General features: G+C 40.6%; 1 protein-coding gene across 1 annotated transcript in view; it reads right to left on the reverse strand.

Annotated features, from left to right (window-relative positions):
• WNT8B (Wnt family member 8B) overlaps positions 1-21,250 on the reverse strand; it is a 29,447-nt gene extending 8,197 nt beyond the window's left edge. Inside the window, exons 1-3 of the mRNA XM_036265686.1 lie at positions 21,021-21,250; positions 1,944-1,977; positions 767-905 (exon numbers count right to left, since the gene is read on the reverse strand). Coding sequence (XP_036121579.1) covers positions 767-905; positions 1,944-1,977; positions 21,021-21,094 — 247 coding nt within the window. The 5' untranslated portion in view covers positions 21,095-21,250. The remainder of the gene's footprint in view (positions 1-766; positions 906-1,943; positions 1,978-21,020) is intronic.
• Positions 21,251-22,085: the final 835 nt, after the last annotated feature.

Genomic DNA, 22,085 nt, shown 5'->3' on the forward strand with positions numbered 1-22,085 from the left:
GAAATACCAGTCGTGCTACCTCCCTTTAACACCGTCATTACCCTCTCCTCTCCCAGCTCCGTTTTCTTTCCCCACCTTTATAATGTACCTTATACTCTTCCAGGGTCTACTCAGCCCTGATCTCAGCTCTACTCTCTCCCCACCTATCTTTTCAAGTCATACACTTGATGATTAGGTGGCTAGGTTTTTGTTGACATACATGGTTGTGAAGGATTTAGGTGGGAAAGAGCCTGGGGAAGAAAGAGGAGATGAATCTGAAGACCAGGCTATCAAGAACCCATCCCCACTTCCTCCTGGAACAGTGAAGTCTCAGAGGCATGCGCCACCTCGTTCTGAAAAGAACCAGGGCTCCTTTATTTACTGGCATGGCCACTCTATCTTCTCCGTGGAAATCTGGTCTCCAGGTCTGTTCCCAGTTGCCTTGTACCTCTCTGCTGAGCCTGCTGAAGGAAGGGGCTAAGAGGAATGAGGAATTATGACCACTACCTACCTCCTGATGTTATTTATATTGTGAGGACGGCTTTAGCCAAATGGCAAGGTCCATTTGTTGAGCAATGAGGGTGTCGGGGAAGAAAGAAAAAAGCTCTGTGGGTGGGAAGGAGGAGCTAGAGATAGAGCAGAGGAAGATCCCAGAGAGGGAGATGACCTGAGAGTAAAGACCAGGTGAAGAATTAGGGTGTAGAGGAGGCAAGGGGCCATCCCTGGAGAGTGGTGCTCTAACCTGTGGCCAGGGGGTCCAGGGAGCTGTGGCCGAGGCTTTCCTTACCACTGCGAAGGCCGCCATGGCTGGACAGCTGCAGGGCTCTCTCAGGGCAGTTCCAGCGGTCCCAGGCAAACTGGTATTTGCATTCTTCAATACCGCTCTGGGCACCAGCTGCCACGCTGCTGGAGTAGATCAGGTAAGCCTGCAGGGACATGGGTCGAAATTTAGACTGACCGCAGCTGGGCTTGGGAGACATTTGCCCTTAAGTGGCCAAGCCCCTCTCTTCCTGTGCACTCTCCCATTGCTCCAAAATAATGACTTAAGCCCTGGCCGGTTTGGCTCAGCGGTTAGAGCATCGGCCTGCGGTCCGGAGAGACCCGGGTTCGGTTCCCGCTAAGGGCATGTACCTCGGTTGCTGTTTGTCCCCGGCCCTGGTTGGTTGTGCGGGTGGCGACCACTCGATGTGTCCCTTTCACGTCGATGTTTCTCTCTCTCTCTGTTCCTCTCTCTCCCTCCCACTCTATCTGTACAAAGAATGGAAAAATGTCCTCGGGTGAGGATGATAAAAAAATAATAATAATAATAATGACTTAAGCACTTAAAATATGGTATTTAATTTAACATCATAAATAACCTTGTGAAATAGGAACCATTTTATAGATTAGGAGTCTGAGGCTCAGAGAGGTGAAATAAAGCAATTTGTCCAAGATCTCAAAGCTAGTAAATAGTAGTTGGAATAAAATTCAGTTTTATCAGACACTAGACCTGACTTTATTCCTGCCTCTCCAAAGTGATCCCAAATTACATAACTTATAAATTTTCAGATGTTCTCATCCCATTACTGTCTTAGAAAATAACATTTTGGAACTGGGAATGTCCTTAGAGAGAATTCAGTACAATGCCAGGATTGTAAAAATGGAAAACTGCAGCCTAGCACTGTCCTGAGAAGGTTGTATGACTGCAGCTGGACACTGAAAGGCTGTCGACTTTTCTGGCTTTGGATATTCTGGCTATAAATTCAGAATCAATACTCCTGAGCTCTTGCCTTGGCTCTTCCACTAGTCTGCCGTTTGGTTTGAAATACGTCACTAATCCCTTCTGTGCCACAGTTTTTCGGTCTGTAATAATTACAGCATAAAAAAAGATGGCGATATAACGAAAAGAAATTGGCATGTATAGTCTTCAGTCAAGAAGCTAAGATTAGTGAAATCCAAACAAATCAAAGGATTTTTTTTCTTACCTTTGGACCAGTCATCAGAAAATTGTTCACTGACCTAGAAGAGAAAAAAAAAACCACAGAGCATAATAGAGATGCACCAACTCATTTCTGCTGCCAAGAGCTGTGAGGATTATTTCAGAAAATATCATTGATAGGAAGAAAGGGAACATGGTTTTGCCAAGGACATTTATGCATAAGGATCCTACGGAAGACAACTTATGTAATAAAAAAAGACTGTATACAAAAGGAGCTAGTTTTATGCTTCTTTGGATTTTTAAAATTGCAAATGCAACAATATTGGAAGTAATGTTTGGTTATTGTTTTGCCGTGGGTGGGAAGAGAGCTAGCGTTAACTCATTACTGTGTACCCGATGCTCTACTCTCAGCATTTTACGTGTCGATCTTGTTAAATCCTGACAATTGCAGGCATTATTATCCCCATTTTTCAAATAGGGAATCTGAGACTCCAAAAAGTATTTAAGGTCACCCAGCTAATAAGTAATTGAATCAGGATTTGAATATGGTATTTAATTTAACATAGTCCAGGTCTGTCAGACTCCACTGGACTCTGAGAAGAACACTTCTCTAATCAGAAAAATGTAAACAGTAGAATATCTTTCCAGGGATTGAGTCATAATTAAATTTCAAAAACAAATAATCTGACTCTGGAAAATAGTTTGGTCGTTTCTTTCAAAACTAAAAATAAACTTGTCATACGGCTTAGCAGCTCACTCTTCAGCCTTTATCTCTGAGAAATGAAGACTTGTTTTTACTTAGGATCTTATACTTGGATGGTCAATGCAACTTTATTCATAATAACCAAAAATTTGAAACCGTCTAAATGTCCTTCAAAGGGTGAGAGGTTAAAATAACTGTGGTACAGCCCTGGCCAGTGTGACTCAGTTGGCTGGGCATTATTCCATGCACTGAAAGGTTGCCAGTTCGATTCCCAGTCAGGGCACATGCCCAGGTTATGGGCTCCATCCCCAGTAGGGGATGTGCAGGAAGCAGCCAATCGATATTTTGCTTATCACATCAATATTTCTCTCTCTCCCTCTCTCTCTCAAAAATCAATTTTAAAAATCTTAAAATAACTGTAGTACATCCATACAATGGAATACGTATTATTCGGCAATGAAGAGGAATGAACAACTGATATATGCAACAACTTGAATGAACCTCAAAGAAAGTATACTGAGTGATCAAAGCCAATCTCAAAGGATACATACTGCATGATTTCACTTACGTAACAATTATGAAATACATCGTTATAGAGCTGGAGAGTAGATTACTGGTTTCTGGGAGCTAGAGATGAGGGATGGGTGTGGCTATAAAGGGATAACACCAGAGAGTCTTTTAAAAATTTTATTCTTAATCCTCACTGGAGGATATTTTTTTCCATTGATTTTTAGAGAGAGTGGAAGGGAAGGGGGAGGGGGAGAGAGAGAGAGAGAGAGCACTAAATTCTTTCTTGAGAGTATGTTTTGCTAGAGAAATAAACACCAGAGAGTCTTGTGATGGTAGAATTAAATGTCTTGATTGTGATGTGATTAAGCAAAGCTATACATTTGGCAAAATTGCACTGAGCTGTACATATATGTACACACACAAATGAGTGTCATATAAAACTGGTGGTCTGAGTAAACTGTATAAATATTATATTATAGAACTTTATAAATGTACTATAGTTGTAAGATGTTAACACTAGGGGAGACTTGTGTGAGACTTCCCTGCACATTTCTTTACAACCTTCTGCAAGTCTATACTTAGATAAAAATTAAAAAGTCAATGCTTACATACATAATCTGGAGTGTCAGAAATTTGGCAAATGGACTTCAGGATAGGCATTTGAAAATTAAACCAAATATGCTACCTATTATATTTCATTTCCCATTATAATGGAAGAAAGTAACATGGGAATCGTTACGTATTGTTCCATGAAATTTGGTGTACCTTGCCGTTGTAAAGGCCAGTAAGATGCTGGCCATCATCAGAACGCAGATTGGAAACTGAAGAGACTGAAAAAGTTCAGTCTCCTGTCAGAGGCCAAAAGAGCTTGACTGACTCTCTTCATACAAAATACACACAACACCTAAAATAGGGGTAGTTTTTGAAAAACAGTGTTATAAACTGGGAAACTGCCATGTGAGAGAAGATGAAATAGATTCGGAAAGAAATGTAATAGAATTTTAGAAAATCATAAAAGACTACATAGTCTAGAAAACTACAGCTTGGCAGGCAAAATTAAGTTGACTGAAAAGTACTCCTCTCTTGGGGGCAGTAGTCCCAGCAAAGAACAAAAATAAATTCAGCACAACTTAAATGAATTCACTCTTGCTAAAGCCGTTATGGTTTGCAGGTCAATTTCTGGTCCTGAAAGACTGGTGTCAGAGGAGTCAGCCAGGCCCTTTGCTTCCGAGATGGGCGCCTGAGCTCGCAGTGGCTCAGGAGGGCATTCTTCATGTTAGGAATAACTTTTAAAGACTCTTGGACATTACCAGGGCAAATAAATTTCATGGAACAATACAGAATGATTCCCATGTTACTTTCTTCCATTATAATGGGAAAAGAAATATAATCGGTAATATATTTGGGTCAATTTATGCCTATCCTGAAGTCCATTTGCCAGGCTAGTTCCCATTCCTCAGGACAGACAGTGTCAGGAAAGAAAGCAAAGCAACACCACAAAAGTCAAGTGTCAGACGAAGGAGAAAGCTTTGCCATGAGCCTGGGTGAAGAGACTTCTTGTGAGAGGATACTAGGTTGGAATCACAGGGAGTGTCGGGCAGAACACTAGCGGATTCTTCTTTCCTCAAAGGCCTTGCAATACATCAAGATTTGTATGACGTGCTGGTCTAGCTCAATTGATTAATCAGTCAGATTTAATTGAGCACCTGCCATGAGACATGACTGTCAGCCTTATTCGGACAACATTCCCATAAATTGCTTGTGTTGGTAACCCTTCAGTTATTTGCAGACAGATTGGAACTACTGTGGCTGACTGACTTATATTCAGAATATCCAGTATTAAGAAAAGACTCATGATAGATGTTAGTTAGACTTACAGTAATGATCATTTCACAATATATACACATATCGAATCATTATGTTGTACACCTGAAACTAATATTGTATGCTAATTATTCTCAAAAAGAATAAAAGACTGTTTCCTTGAGGTGAGCATCAAAGGAGGAGGACCTTGTTCTTGATTAATGCGACAGTGGCAAGATTTCCTTTTGGGGGGTAAAGTATAGTATAGACTACAGAACGCATAGTGAGTATGTGATGTCAGAAGGTAGAAAGAAAGCCAAAGAATAGGAATTGAAATGTTGTATAGGTACCACCTATGGACAGTTATATGATTGAAGGAAAGATGTTAACAAATGATGGAAGATGAAGATTTGTTTAGCAGATGGAGGCAGATCTCCCCAACATGGTACAAGCAGCACGTTCCTAGAGAGAGGTACAGGCTTCCCATTCCCCATATATACAACCACTGATGATACCACCCACATTGGGTGTCATTCAAAGGGTGTATGTCTTCTTGAACCCTTCCAATTATTCTCAGACATTTTCTTGAACTCCAGATTTGCATATCCAAATATATTCTTGACATCTCCATTTCAAAGTTTAATAGGCATCTCAAACTTAAATACATGCAAAACTAAACTGATCTTCACTGCCACCATCCCAAACCTGCTCCTTCTGTAGTCTACCCCCTCTAAATACAGGACAGTTCCTCCTTTTTGTTGTCAGACAAAAATCTTAGACTCATCTGAGACTCTTTTCTTCCTCTCGCACCATGTATTCAATCTGTCATCAAATCCTGCCAGATCTAGCTCAAGATATATCCAGACTCTAACCAGTTTTCAACACTCACTGCTGACTACCCTGGTCCAAGCTGTCATTCTCTCCTGCCTGGATTATTGTTAACACCTTCAGCTGATCTCCTTGCTTCCACTTTCTTCTCCCACATTCTATTCTCAAAATGATTAGTCCCTTTAAAGGATCCCTTTAAAATATAAACCAAATTTTTTCATTCTCTGCTCAAAATCTTCTAGTGGTTTCCTATCTCACATAGAGGGAGAGCCAAATCTTATTGTGGTTTATAAGATCGTATGCAGTGTGGCCGTCAGTTGTGCCCCGGGTCTAATCTTCTACTACTCTCCCCTTGCTTACTCTGCCTCAGCCATATGGTCCCCTGTTCCTCACACACACCAGGCACTGTCCAGCCTCCAGGTCATTGCAGTTGCTGTCCTCTTTGCCTGGAATGTTTTTTATCAGTTATTTGCCTAGCTTGGTTCTTCACCTGCATCAGGCCTTTTAATCCAATGTGTCATTCTCCTTGAGGCTGTCCTGAATCATCCTCTTTTAAATCGCAGCTGCTCCCACTTCTTTTCTATGCTGAATCATTTTTCTCCATGGCATTTTTATCATCTGAACACTATGTTTTACATCTTTATATTTTTATTCTTTGCCTCCTCCCACTAGACTGCAAGTTTCATTAAGGCAGACTCTTTTGAGGGGGAGGGGTCTGTTTTGTTCACCAAATATTACCAATGCTTTGAACCATGCTTGGGGGTACTAAGCATTTAATAAATATATGTTGAATGAAAGAACAAAGGAACTCACATTTAGGGGTGAGAGCAGAAAGAGGTGCTATCTGAGGAAACTCAGAAGGGCAACTATCTAGAGAGGGAAATAGGAGAGAATCCCTTATTCATGCCCATGGTCTTAACTACCGTGATTATGCACTGTCCCCCGAATCTTTCCCTCCAGTCCTGACTGTCATCTTGAGATCCAGAGTTGCATTTTCAAATGAATGCTAAGCTTCTCTACTGGGACCAACTGGGTCCCACTGGCCAGGAAAAAATTAAAAACTTTTGTGCTTCAAAAGTTGCCAAAAAATAAAGTAAAAAACCCACAGAACGGAAATATTTGCATGTCATCTATCTGGTTAGATACTTACATTTAGAACATATAAAAAGCACTTATAACCCAAATAAAAATGATCAGAGGATCCGCATAGACATTTCTTCAAAGGAGATAAATAAATGGCCAATAAATACATGATATGATGCTCCAACAAGAAAATCCAACAAGAATTCACATCCACTAAGCTAAAATATAAAAGACAATAACAGCTGTTGGCAAGGAGAAATCAGAACCTTCCTACATTATTGGTGGGATTATGAAATGATGTAGCTACTTTGGAGAATAGTCTGGCAATTCTTCAAAAGGTTAAACATGGAGTTATCACAGGACCCTGTAATGCCACTTCTAGGTATGAATTAATGAGAATTAAAAACACATGTCCAACAAAAACTTGTACATAAATGTGCATGATAACATTATTTACAATAGCTCCCAAATGAAAATGACTAAAATGTCTGTTGACTGGTGAAAAGATGAATAAAATGTGATATATCTATACAATGGAGTATTATTTGGCCAAAGAAAGTAATGAAGTACCGATACATGCTACAACATTGATGAATCTTGAAAAAAACCATTCTAAATGAAAGAATCCAGAAACAAAGGGCCATACACTATATGATTATATTTATTAAAAATGTTCAGAATAGATAATTCTATGGAAACGGCCAGTAGATTGATTAGCAGTTGCCAGGGACTGAAGGGAAGGGAATGCTAATGGACATGGGGTTTCTTTTCAGGGTGATGGAAATGTTCTAAAATTGTGCTGAGAGCTGCATGAGTCTGTGGATATAGTAAAAACCTATTGATATGTACACTTGCCCTGGCCAGTTTGGCTCAGTGGTTGGAGCATCAGCCTGCAGACCAGAGAGTCCCGGGCTCAGTTCCCACTAAGGGCACGTGCCTCGGTTGCAGTTTGTCCCTGGTGCCGGTTGGGGTCCTGTGGGTGGCAGCCACTTGATGTGTCTCTCTCACATCGGTGCTTCTTTCTCTCTCTTCCTCCCTCTCACCTCCCTCTCTATCTGAAGAAGAATGCAAGAAAAAAAAAAAATGTCCTCAGGGGAGGATAAAAAAAGAAAGAGTGCCAGTCCTCTAGCACCTAAAAAAAAAAAAAAAAAAAAAAAGTGTGAATTTATAGTATGTGAATTATATCTCAAAAGCTAATGTGTAAAAATCCTACAAATTCTTGAATAAGTCTCTAGTTCAAAAACCACAGCATTTCTTGAAGCCTCACAGCAACTTTTTCTGCCTCATATGAAGGTTTCCCTTTATTTCCTTATACTTCGCAGTAAGTATGAGCTGCCTAAATTATCTTTGTATCCCTCCAGTTTCTACTCTAGTCCTGGACGTAGTAAGTTCTTTATAACAAGACATTGAATTAAAGTTTTGAAAAAAAAAAAAAAATGAAAAAATCGTCAGATGCATCAGAAAATGTGAGGATAATAAGGACTGAAAAGAGATTTGGGGGGACATGAGAGGGAAGTGCCAGCTGATGTTCCCACTGATTTTCTAACATTGTGAGCAGATCACCATGCTTCATTAGCAGATGATCATACAAGAGCAGCAATGAACACTGAGTGTCTATACAGAGGTTGGTGTTATAATGAAAACTTTTAGCAAAGTCAGTATGATACACTTAATGCTAAGTATAATTGTTATAGTTCTTCAAAGTAATTAGGCATAAGTGGAAGCAATTTACATAAATAACTGTAGTTAGTTTTGCTTTTATATGCCGAATAAATTTTTTAATTTATTATTTTTATTTTTTTTAGAGAGAGAGGAAGGGGGAGAGAGAGAGAGAGATAGAAACATCGATGAGAGACAACATTGATTGGCTGCCTCCTATATGCCCCCCACTGGGGATTTGGCCCACAACCTGGGCATGTGCCCTGACCAGGAATTGAACCGGTGACCTCTGGGTGCATGGGTTGGTGCTCAACTTCTGAGCCACACCAGCCGGGCCCAAACAAAAAATTTAAATTGTCTCTTTTCTCTTTTTGTCAGTCTTCCAGTATGTATACTGACACCATATAAAATTTAATTTCCATCATACAATAATAGCTAACATTCATCAAGTATGGCAGGAACCGAAGTATCATCATTTATAATTTTTGTAGCAATTCCACGGGGGAGGTACTGTGTTATTTACTGAGTGCTTATTCTGTGCACACCAAATACTGTTTCAAGTGCTTTACATGTTTTAAGCTTACATGATTATCACAACAATTATATGAGGTAGAAACTATCATGTCTTCCATTTACTGACCCAGAAACTGCAACATAGAGTGGTTAGCCAGTGTCACACAGCTAGTGAAGTGGTAAAGCCAGGACTGGAACCCAGTCAGTCTGATTCGGGAGCAGCTACTCCTTCACTGTTGTGCTTTTCTGTAACCCACATTCCCCTTGCTCCTATTCCCATCCACTATTCCAGGAAGCCTGACCCCTGAAAAGTGCTTGGTAAGTATTTCTTGGAGGGCTCACTCATAAACAAGCCCAGTTAACTATCACATTGTCTCTGCCGCTTTTCTAGTCTTGCATTGCCCCAGCCCTCCCTCTGCCCCCATGTCCACCGGGCATCCATATGTGCCAGGCGTAGCTCTGCTTCATCTCGGTACCGCCACATCTCCGGGCATGATTTTTTGGAGACGGTTGCTGCTCATACTGAGTTTTATGCGTTTAAAAAGTGGGACAAACAAATGCAGCACATACATAATACAAGACTTTAGTCGTGGGGGACACTGCAGGGGGGAGGGGATATATGGAAACGCTGTGCACTTTCTACTCAGGTTTTCTGTAAACTTAAAACTTCTCTAAAAACAGCATATTAATTATTTTTACATGTAGGGACAAATGTCTTTTAATACTCTTTAAAGTTCAGCTTTTTTACTTGGGTATCAAAACTACCATTTGTGTACAAAAGTCTTACAGAGTTTTAGTAAAATAGTGTTTTCAGGTTTTTGCTTATAACACCCTCCTAGTCACCCTCCAACCCCCTCCAGTGTATTGAAAGTAAGGGGCTTGCTGACAAATTCAAGCGACAAGTTTCATTGCTGATCTTCTCAAATCTCTTCCTTTGGAGCAAATGCTCTCCTGGGAAGACTCCACAGTCACTCATTTAGACAAACTTCAGGGGCCTGCGGTTCTCCTGACCTGCCCATATCTGCTGAACCCGAGTGGTGGCCCAGCCTAGAGCCTCTTCAAAGGGTAGTCCTTTCAAAGGGTGTTATTCTTGCAAAGAAACAGGCCATTAAAAAGAATTAACTAGGGTCTCTCTGGTGTTCTGTGGACACCTTCCTGGGCTTAGCTGTCAGGGACTCATGCTAAAAGTGCCTTTACCCACCCAGGAGCAGCGGGCACTGGTCTTGGCACACTGGCCATTACTGATTCATCCACTCTGCACCTCTTCTTCCCCAAAGCAACTCTCTGAAGAATAACTGCCAGGGCACTTTATGGTTTCAGGGAAGACACTTTATTACCTTGGGAGCTGGTAGTTCCCATTGTCCCAAAAGCAAATACATGAGGACTAGGGTCTGGCCAGTTACCTGGGATAATTCCTCAGTGAGACTCAGACTGAAGCTCCAACCCTCCCCCTGTCCCAGGTACCTGAGGAGGATGACTCTGATGAGAGCATGTCCCCAGATATGCCCCTGGCCTTTCTGTTAGTCCCAGCAGTGGAGGGTGTGAGCAACAACCATGCTTCACCAACTCTCTCTAACTGTCAGGTGGCCGTGGGGACTGGCCTGGATAGGACTGGATTGTTTCCTTACCTCCTGTCTCTTGGTATCTGTCTAGCTTTGCTTTTTTTATTTTTTATTTTTTAGAGGTGTTCCATCAGTCTAGAACAATGGAGTGCCAATTGTCGTTTGTGTAAAACTGGTGAAGTTTGAGCACACTTCATGGATATTGTGTTGTATACATATAGTTGTAAGATGTTAACACTGGGGGAGGCTGGAGAAAGGTGCATGAAACTTTCCTGCACATTTCTTTTAAATCTTCTGCAAATGTTTAACTATATAAAAATTAAAAGTTACATACATATATAATCTGGAATGCTGGAGATTTGGCGAATGGAGTTCGGTAAACGCATTTGTAAATTAATCCAAATGGATCATCTTGTAAAGTGCATAAGAACCCATGGGGGAGTTGATTCAACAAGAAGATTCCTGGACCTCAGCTCCACAGACTTGTTGAGCAGTTTGTTTGGGGGGTGGGGTGGGGGTGCGGGGGGATGGGTGTAGGAATCTGCGTGCACACGTTCCTGAGATGGTTGCATTACAGATGAGCCTCAGAGTCCACTTTAAGAAGCACTGGTCCAGCGGGAGAATAAGAAGGTGCCAAACAAGCATCTAATTAATGCCTAACTAATCATTTGAGGACCCGAGAGACTCAAATTATTGCTTCAATCTTCTAGAAAATGGTCGCTCCAACTGCAATGGTAATAAATTGGTGGACATTCTCTTCTTTCCTATCTGGATAGAGCACCTTCTGGTTTTGGTGGCTCTCAAAGCTCTCACTGGTCACTGCCCTGAGGGGCTGGGTTTCTCTTTCTTTCCTTGCAGTTTTTCTTGGTAGTATAGAATGTTTTCCTGGCAATTATAGCTGACCTGTTTATGCCCATATTCTCCATACCAAGAATAAAATATTTGGGGGTGGGGGTGGAATATGCACCTACAAGGATTCTGAGTCTTCGTCTGAGAACCATAGTCCTCTAGGAAACATGCTGACTTCCTCCTCTTGTGGAAGGCTTTAATGCCATTGCTATTATTTTACATTCTTAGACCACCTCCACACTCTTGTCATCAATCCTTTTGTGAGCCTTTAATTCATTCTTTGGTCTATATATTTTTTCTACAAGCTTCTATACAAAGTTTCTTGATCTAGGGCACTAGGGCTAATAGCATCTCATCATTCTTCTGTTAATCTACCAATACTAAGAATTTGCAAGAGCAAACAGAGATCTCTCTCTCCGTCATTTATTCTGAGCTCTCATAATAATGCTTCACTGTGAGTAACTTCTGCTTTCATTAATCTGAGCTGGGTAGACAAGTCCTTTTGTCCTTGTCTTCACTACTGTCTGCCATAGCTCCCTAATGTTAACATTTACAAGTTCTTTCCTCTTCCTTTTATTGTGTGCCTAAATCCTTTTTAATCGCTTCATTGCTAAATATCTTTTCAACTCTTGTTAGACACCAGATACAGATGCATCAGTAGTTTTGAGTCTCTGGGTAGCCACTAAAGCAGAGCCCTGTGCACCTTCTATCGTTTTCCCTTTGCATCTGCTCTATGGACCAACACCACTGTGGCGATAAACTAGCCATAATCGAACCACTATACAAAGTTTCTTGATCTAGGGCACTATGGCTCCACAGCTTTCAACATTATGCAGCTTCTCTCATGGGCCAGACTGTCTCCTACACTGCCTATTCTATAACCTGTCTAAAAAATCAATTTTTTCTTAGGGAGCTGGGACAGGAAGGGAAGGACTTTGGATAAACCCAAATACAAATGTCACAGCTTCTCTTTTGGCTCTTGGAAAATCTCCAAGTTTCTTTCGTTTGTTTGTCTTTTTTGACCTACCTTGTATTATCCATATGTCCATGCACTCTATTTTTCAATCATTGTCTTTACTTGATACCATTTGAAGAAATGTTTAATCATTATGTGTTACTATTTTACCCCCTTAGGAAGTTCAAAAAAAATTGCAAGTTCCCATTTTCTTTCAGTTATGTCTAATGGATGAGAGGTTTAAGCCACCATTCAATGTTTCAACCATTTCTTCTTATTTGGCGGTGGTTCTCCAAACTAACACAGCCCTTGAGGTGCTTTGTAGCAAGCACATCATCACCTTCTGTGGCTATCAGTTTAGCTGCCACAGCAAGAACACGTGCCTGATTCCATATAGCCTGTGACACGGACGGGCACTGGGCCAGGAGTGCCAAGCACCGTGCTATCTTCAGACTTCCTTCTCCTTTGCATGACCAGGACCATGTTCACCGTCCAATTTTGTGTGCCAGACCCCCTCTCTCTCAGTATGGGAGTTTCTCCCCAGGAGAGCACTGATTCTAAGGCAGCGAGTTCTTGCAGGCCAGCCTCCCTGGTTAAGTCCCAGTGGTTGATGGAGCTTAAACTCCAGTTAGGATTCCCCTTTTGCCGTCCCCATACATATTATTATTTTTTAATTTCTTTATTGATTTTAGAGAGAGAGAAGAAGGCAGAGGGATAGATAGAAACATCAATGAAAGAGAACATAATTTGGCCACCTCCTGCATGCTCCCGACTGGGGATCGGGCCCACAACCTGGGCATGTGCCCTGACCAGGAATCGAACTGGCAACCTGTTGGTGCATGGGTCAATGCTCAACCACTGAGCCACACCGGCCAGGCCCTACACATACCTTTTTTTTTGATACGTGACCCTAGCGGGAACCAAACCTGGGACTCTCTGGTCTGCAGGCTGACGCTCCAACCGCTGAGCCAAACCAGCCAGGGCTCCCTATACATAGTTTTAAAAGGCAAAGTTTTGTATCTCTCTCACATCAGTGTTTCTATCTCTCCCTTCCTCTCACTCTAAAAAAAAAATCAATAAAAACATAAAAATAAATAAATAAAAATAAAAGGGAAAGTTTCTGCATATGAATGTCCAGAATTTGATGTTTTCCTTTCAACACCTAGGACTTGCATCTCAATACTTTCCCATCCCCCACTGTGTTCTCCGTCTATCCACTTTCCTCACAAGTCTTTGAATAACAGGTTTGGCTTCTCTCTACCCTGTAATCTCATTTCTTGAGGTCCGTAAAAAGTCTCTAGGTCATGAAGCTCTAGTCAGCCTACTTCAGGAGAGACCGTGTAATTATTATAATTTGGGGTGGTGGCCCAGAGGAAAGGAGAAGCGGTAGCGAGTGAACGCGGACTCACCTCTCTCTCTGGAGACGCAGCACAGGGAGAGCGCAGAGGTAAAGGGTGGAAGGGTAAGGCCAGGGGCCAGAGTAGGGAGCTGCCTGCAGCGGGAGCTAAAAGGTGTTCCAGTGAGCTTAGCGTGAACGTCTGACAGCCAGCTTTCTCTTCACTGAACTCACCAGATGGCTTGGGCCTGGGACAGCCCAAACACAGCTCTTTCTGAGCAAGTTTCCTTGTGATTCTCTCTATCTGCTACAGCATATGTCCCTCAGAACACACCCACACCAATATGCAGACACACACACACAATTACAGAGAAGGCAGGTCTTACTCATCACTGTTGAATAATATCCCATGGGCTCAAAGTTTTTCTCTACCCACTCTGACAATACCCAAAGATATTTAAGCTAGTTACAATTCACTGTACAATTAGAAAGAGTTAAAATTTTAAATGCAAATGTTTTTCAAGGGTGAACATCGTGACTAATTCTTATCTGTTGTAAAGTATTGAAATCAGGTTCTTTCCTACTTAGCTAGGGGAAGGATTAGGAAGTGGAAGTCCAAAGTAATCTGAAGTCTTATAGGGAATTTCAAAGACAAATTTCCTTCGCCCTGGCCGGTTTGGCTCAGCGGTTAGAGCGCCCGCCTGCGGTCCTGAGAGACCTGGGTTCGGTTCCCCACTAAGGGCATGTACCTTGGTTGCAGTTTGTCCCCGGCCCTGGTTGGTCCCCTGGTTGGTCGTGTGGTGGCAGCCACTCGATGTGTCCCTTTCACATCGATGTTTCTCACTCTCTCTCTTCCTCTCTCTCCCTCCCACTCTGTCTGTACAAAAAATGGAAAAATGTCCTCGGGTGAGGATAAAAAAAAAAAAAAAAAGACAAATTTCCTTCTTCTTACAAATCTGTCAAGAGGGAATACAGGCGATGTCAGAGGGGAGTGCTGTTTCAGTAGGGCAGTGGGACAGAAGCCAGATTACAGTGGGGGAACAGTTATGAAATGGAAGCAACACTGAGGTGTGTTGATGGCATTGATAGGAAAGAAAAATGCGGTGAAGATTGGGGCCAAGTGAAAGTTTTTTCAAGAAGAGTATAAAAGAAAAAATTAAGGAATATACAGGTTTAGGTCATATCCCCATAGCTATTTCACGGATTTAAACTTCATCTGTTTCTTCAAAGGGAATTCAGACCTACAACTAATTCTCTAGAAGTAATCTAATAATATACATTTTCTATATTATAAGGTAGTGCCTAAAATATATTTTTTAAAAGTCTTATAAACCAGTCGATTAAGAAAAGTTAAATAGATGTGTCAGTCTGGGTAGTAGTCCTTACATTAAAATTTACATTAAAATCCCCCATCATCTCAAATCCAGTCCTTAACAAATAATTACTGGCAAAGATCATATAGTAGCCTTCAGGACAACTGTGTATGATGGGTCTCTGCAAAACAATCTCAGGCAGATTCCTTCCCAGGCAAATCACCAATTTTCAAGGGATAATCTTTTCCCCCGAAAGTAAAATGTCATCTGTATTCTGGGATATTTTATAGACAGATAGGCTGTCTTTCCTCGCCCTCATTTCCTTCCTTCTTTATGTATTGTAGCAAACTCTGCTGAGAAACATTGAGCTACAAGAAAAGCACTTCAGCACTTAGCATTTAAATGAGGACTCTAACTGGGAATAAGCTGTACTCATTCTCTGTTCCGTGGTCTCTAAGTGAAAGCTGCTAAGGAACAGCTCAAGCCACTGTTCCCAGGAAGCCGGGGATTGCAGGAACCTCGTCCAGGATCATTACGGCAGCAAAGCATTTTGTTTTGTTTTCTGACCTTGTTACCTTGGTCCCTGTAGTAGAGACTTTAGAAAATATTCACGTTCTCACTTGCATTGATGGGCGCAATAGCAGTTTAAGTCAGGATCAAGAGGTAGGTGTACATGGTAACTCTAAGAATTGTCCTATAAAACAACTAGGTGAACAATTCAAGGTAGGAAAATGGTCAGGCTTTGGCACTTTGGTACCATTTTCACTACTTAATGGAACAAAATCCAAAAGATGGTAAAAAAAAAAAAAATGTCCTTTCTTCAATCTGATCCATCCATCAATTTCTGGTGCCTTTAACTAGCCACAGCTCAAACAGAAACCAACTCAAATACATATTTAAATGAATTCTCTTTTTACCAATTTGTGTTCTTGATTTTTTACCCCAAGGGGGGTCAAATCTGTAAGATGTTCCCCAAGATTCACTTTAATTACTAGTACCAGATCTCTTGGACACAGGATTGGAGGCTCTTCCTCCTATTTTGAACCATGGCAGTTTTTGGGAAGATTTAGACTAAGAGGATATGTGCAGTTGAAAATGGTGCAGAAAGTATACATGAAGCAAAATTAGCGAGGAGTTGATAACTGTTGAAGCTGAGTTATGGGGGGTTTATTACATATGCTGTTCTATATTTTTTAAAAAAGAGAAAGAAATGTTCATAATGTTAAATTTAAACAACAGAATACTCCGGAAGCAATAATCTATGCAATATGGGCTCCACCAGACACTTTGGATTAACATGAAGAATTGCCAAACAGGATATTAAGGCCAATATATTGGTTTGCTATTTATTATTCTGGATATTGGTATGGAATGGAAACTTCAAAGTCTGATATGGTGAACCTGAAGAGCCTGAGTAAAGAAAAAGGACTGAGATTTATGGTAGCAAAACAGAATTACAGGGTTTTTTTTTGTTGTTGTTGTTAAAAATATGTATTAAAAAATGCAATTTTCCATATCTAGTTGCATATATGGGAGAATTACAGAATTACAGTCTTGAATGAAGGGGAAATTCTTCCTTATGCAGGATGGTTTAAGCTTGTCCTGGAAAACACAAGAATCTCATCTATGGAGCCGCATAGCAATACTGAACTATTGGCCTATTTACAGGGTCTCCCGAGACTACTGGAACATAGCCTCGGTCTGTGCTGGTACAGGAGCATGCTGGCGTTGGGAAAACAACCTATTAAGGAAAGGGAATTTGAACTGGATGGATAATGGTGAATTTAAATGACCCCTTTATGGTCTGATTTCTCTTGGCCTGGAGAAAACTCTGACCTAAGAAGCATGTAGAGAAATGATATGATCAATAACAAGGACCTACAATGAAGATTGAGAAAAACAAACCATAAAAGTTTGACTTATAATGAGACTAGTGAGTCTGTCCGGAATGGATGATAGTTTTTTTCAATAGGCCCTAGGAGTGTAGGTATATTTCAAATGGGAGGCAACGGGGAATGTTATTTATGTGAACCAAGCTCAGAGTTTCCCCCCAACTATTAACCCAATCTGATCTTTTATCTGGGAAGAAAAAATCTGCTTTCTGGGGGAAAAAAATGAGGGTTTATCCTAAGTAAAATTGTATTGACCTCTTTTTCTAAGTCTTCTGAGTTCTCTTCTACCTCTGATGGAAATAGAAAGAGTTAATGGAGCCCAGAAAAAAAGGGATTTTATTAACAGTTTCAAGAGAGACTAGCATTACTCAGTATAGAGCAGCAGTAAAACAATTGTCCCAGCTGGGTAAAGGGGAAAAAAGTGAACTCCTTCCATGGAGGAGAGAGTGTTTGGATTGAACATCCTTTTCTTCTGGTCCTTTAAAAAAATATTCCATTTATCTCTATATAATATCACAAAAAGGAGATCCTTCTTTGTGTCACATTATCATCCACACACACACACAAATAAAGATACCCTGCAGAGCATCCTCCTCTTCCCTTATACAAACTGGTGTTGTAAGAAAATTTGTAATAAAGTGTCTCCTCCCAATAGATTATTATTGTTGTTATTATTTGTAGCAGGAGAAATAGAAACTCTGAAAGGAAAAACTGTCAAGTTGTTGAGGAATTCAATGACAAAACTGGGAACTAAGCTTCTCTGATCATGTCTCAAGCCCTTAGAACTTCCTACACCGCAGCTCCTAACCTAGTCCTGCTCAGAGTTACCCATGAACCCCTACTTTTCTTTTCTTTTTAACGAACTATGAACTTTTCTTCATTGATCAGGGAAGCTATTAGGTATGTTCATCTCTTACTGGCAGATTATTTTCCAGATTCCAAAGCAATTTCCCACATCTGACTTTATTTCCCTAACTTCAGAGATTCCCAGCCTCTGTGAAGATGAGGGTTCCTAAGCTTAGTGGATCCTCACTTGATTGCCCATGTTCTTTATGTATCTGTTAGTAGGAAAATTCAACAAAAACTTAATAGAAAAACAAATTACCATGAATGCAATGCTTTTTAAATGAGTGTGTATTTTACTAGTCATAATATACATTTGAAAAATTGTTGCACATATACACAGAGAATAATTTTAGTTATCGATGATGCTTGGTGAGAATATGGATTCAAAGACCTGCCCCTCCCCCCATCAATAACTGAAGCCTTTGCTACTCAGAGATTTTGCATGTCACCATCAGATAAAACTTCAAGAGCCATAGATAGGTTACTTTAAAAATATAAACATAGAGAACCAAGGGATGATATATTTCAAAAACTGCTTTAAAACTCAAAGATCTCAGATAAAGTCTTGCTCTATTGCAGAAAAGAGACCGACTCTGTTTAAATCCTTTGGAAAAGAGTAAAGGTAGTGACCTCTGTTAGGAATGTGAGCAGAGTCATGATTCACCTCTGTGTCCCAGTGCGTCTTCCTGATTTGGTGGCTGAGTTGAGAGAGAGTGAGAAATGGACAGACTGGCAAGACCCAGTATCATTATGAGACATCATTTGGAGTCAAATGAAGGCACCAGTTAAGGAAAAACATGTTCTAGGTCCATTCATTCCAGATGAATAAATGTATTAGAAGTGGAAAGAAAAATTGGTTCATTTCTGGCCACCATTATAACTATCGCCATTTGCTTGGCTGTGTCATGCTTTCCCATATTGTTTTTTACTTTTTTTGGAGCCATTAAGAATTAAATAGCCCTGGCCAGTTTGGCTCAGCGGTTAGAGTGTCGGCCTGTGGTCCGGAGAGACCCGGGTTCGGTTCCCGCTAAGGGCACGTACTTCGGTTGCAGTTTGTCCCCGGCCCTGGTTGGTCGTGCGGGTGGCAGCCACTCGATGTGTCCCTTCACGTCGATGTTTCTCTCTCTCCCTCTCCTTCCTCTCTCTCCCTCCCACTCTATCTGTACAAAAAATGGAAAAATATCCTCGGGTGAGGATAAAAAAAAAAAAAAAAAAAAAAAAAAAGAATTAAATATATATATATTTCTTGTTACTAAAGGATAATGCTTTCAAAAGGGTCCCAACAAGAGAAAATTGTGAAGAATGCTTCCCTCCCCCACCCCCACCCCCCAGTTATTTTACTGAGATACCTAGTAAAGCTGCATATTGTAGGCACATGTCATTTTTATTCTTCCCTTTTCAAGTCCAGGAATTTCTGTTGATGGACTCTTTTAGACAACAATTTCAAGCAAGCCTACAATTGAACAGCCGTGCAGAAATTGTGGTTCTCTTATTTGTTAAATGCTTTTGAGGTCTTCACATAAAAGGTTGATAATGAAGTGCTAAGAGAAACATCTGAAAGGCTGCGGTTGGTCAGATTTCTCTGTATAGCACAAAGGGAAAGATGACCTTACGCAAAACCCTGATAGTTCCATTATAAGAATAATCAAGATTGAATATTAAATTTAAAAATCACTTTTCAAATGCTACCAAAGCCAGGCTCTTGGCAAAGTACATTTAATTCAAATTGGGGCTTATGGAGTGAAAGGCGATTAAACTCTAATTGCATTGTACAAATGTGTACATTTTTTCCTCAAAGTCAGGCAAAGCGAGAGGGGGTTCTTAAACCCTGTTTTTAAATTAGAACTTTCTTTCACATCTCTTTTTTCTTCTTTCTTTTGAATTCAGACACTTGAATTTGGACAGACAAGCAACCCAGCCACCTTTCAGTGTGGCTGTGTCATATCGGAATGAAATGAACATGACCCCTCCAGCAGGGAAGGAACACACAGTAAAGGTATTTTTAATAGAACAATTCTTCACACTGCCCTGGTGACTGGGGAAAGGAATCTCGTGTTTCTCTTTTGCTGATACTGAATCAGCTGAAGAATACCATGAACATCAGTAGAAATGCTCTGAAATAATCTCCTCTCTCTTTTGTCTTTTTGTTCTCATGAGGGAGAGAGAAGATTTTTTTTGAACATGAAATATTTCATTAAAATACCAATTAAAAATTGACCAAGTATTTGGTGGTTCAGTTTCTAATCAAATGTTGCCAATTATTGCATTAACTGGCAAATTGTTGTATTAATTTGGCATAGTTTTTATAAATTCTCTAATAAAGATGGTTATACTCATTACTAATAGGAGTACACTCTCAATTAGCACAGGAGCTGATTTCACCAAAGAAATTCCCATTCTTGCTTCCCTAACAGTTATGTAGCTACTGGATTCATATCTTGGTTAAATAGATGGTCAAAATAAAACTGACAAAGAGATTGAGCTGACATCTTAATTAAGGAGAAACTCCAAACACCCTAGCAACATTCATTTTCTAGATCTTATGTCTGTATGTTGTTGCATACTTGCTTATTAACTTTTCCATGTATAGGTACTTTGTGTGGTTTCCAAGAGCTAAGTGCAAATGATGATCATATCATCTATCATTTGTGCAGTGGTTTATAGTTTACAAAGCACTTATGCACATGTTATCTCATTTTCTGAGCAATTTAGAAATGTAAATTGAATAAATTAAACAACTTTGTAGAAAAGTTTAGGTTTCTAAAATATTTTATTTTGAACATGTTTGTTAACCCAGTACCAGCTTAGTAGCTCAAGTTAATTTTTAATCTCTAGGAAGTGATGATATGAGCTGTTACTTAGAATATTCTGAAAACATTAAAGTCAGACAGTATAAAATAAGGTCCCATTGAATTTTTGTCTTCACCTCAAAGATCAGATTCAATACAGAGTAGAACTTGCTTTGAACCACCTTCCTCTTCTCCACAATGCTGAAATCAGGATTTGGTAAAAAGTGCTAATTGTCTTTCCCCCCAAACTTAGAATATTTGATATAGCAATTTAGAAGAATAGGAACCCCCCATCTTTTCATTCTTTTATTGGAAGGGGTCTAAAGATTTACTGAAATCAGCCACAAATTTGGAAGAACCCTATCCCTGGAACAATTTTCCCTAGGAGAGATCCCAAAGCGTCCTACGTTTCTGGAAATGAAAGTGAGCTCTCTCCCATCTATTGCATGCATTTACCTAATTCTAAGTTCCAGGTTACTTACCAGGTATGGCTGAGTTGGAAGACACAGGTGAAAAGAAAGATGCACATAGAAGGCTTCATAAGCAACATAATCATCTGGAATAACAGAGATAGAAAATTCTAAAAACTTGGGAGACAGGGTGGTAAGTTGGGGAAGTATTCTCCTCGTGGTAGTGGGATGGAATTCTCCTCAAACCCCAACTTCCTTGGTGTGTAAGCGATCCCAAACAGAGTTAAGGGGAGGTGAAATGGAGCTGCCAAACTTCCAAAGAAGAGATTATCTACTTAATTAAAGTTTTTTTTCCCCTCTAAGTCCTTCAGCCAATCAGAACTCAAAAGCCAGAGAAAGATTGAGTCGATCAAAAGAACACTCCAGGATCCTCTCAGACAAATGCAGAAGAAGGGGACGAGGAAAAGGGACAAAGAAAGGAACACGAAGAAAGAGGACAAAGAAAGAGGGGTGGGGGGAGGAAAAGAGACATAGCAAATCCCCTCCACATAATCACCGCGTGGAGCCTCTCTCCTCCCTCTGGCCAATGCCCTCCCACCCCACCACAGCCTCCCCCACCACGCACACTCACATGCAGATGCGGACACAGAGAGGGGAGCCTGGTCCCCAAGGGGATTTACAAGGGACTGTGCTTTCCTGGTTGTCCTTTGTAGGGCTTTGAGACTTAATTTGCATTTAGGATAGCTCTCTTCAGAGAAAAATATACCATGTACTAGGCGAACCTCAGCCCTCTGATTTGAGAATGTGGGAATAGGACCCAACCATCTCTGATATTCTTCCTCTAAGTTAGAGAGAAGCTTAGGAAACTTTAGGGTGCCTGATGGTTCCTTCCTTTCCACTTTACCATCAGACACTTACTTGTTGAACATCTATTACATTCTCAACCCTACCCTTTGCTACAAATGGACTATAAATCATATAGGCTGATTTAGGGAAGGTTTTCTGAAGGAGACAGAATTAGAAATTCAAAGAAGGGATGAGATTTCAACAGACTGCCAAATTTTCTACCCTCTTAAACTTGGCCAGTGAAGCCAGTAGGGCACCCAAGCCTCCTGCTCGCCATCTCTGAGTTGCTGT

This window comes from Molossus molossus, unplaced genomic scaffold, assembly GCF_014108415.1.
Source record: "Molossus molossus isolate mMolMol1 unplaced genomic scaffold, mMolMol1.p scaffold_m16_p_17, whole genome shotgun sequence".
NCBI lineage: Eukaryota > Metazoa > Chordata > Mammalia > Chiroptera > Molossidae > Molossus > Molossus molossus.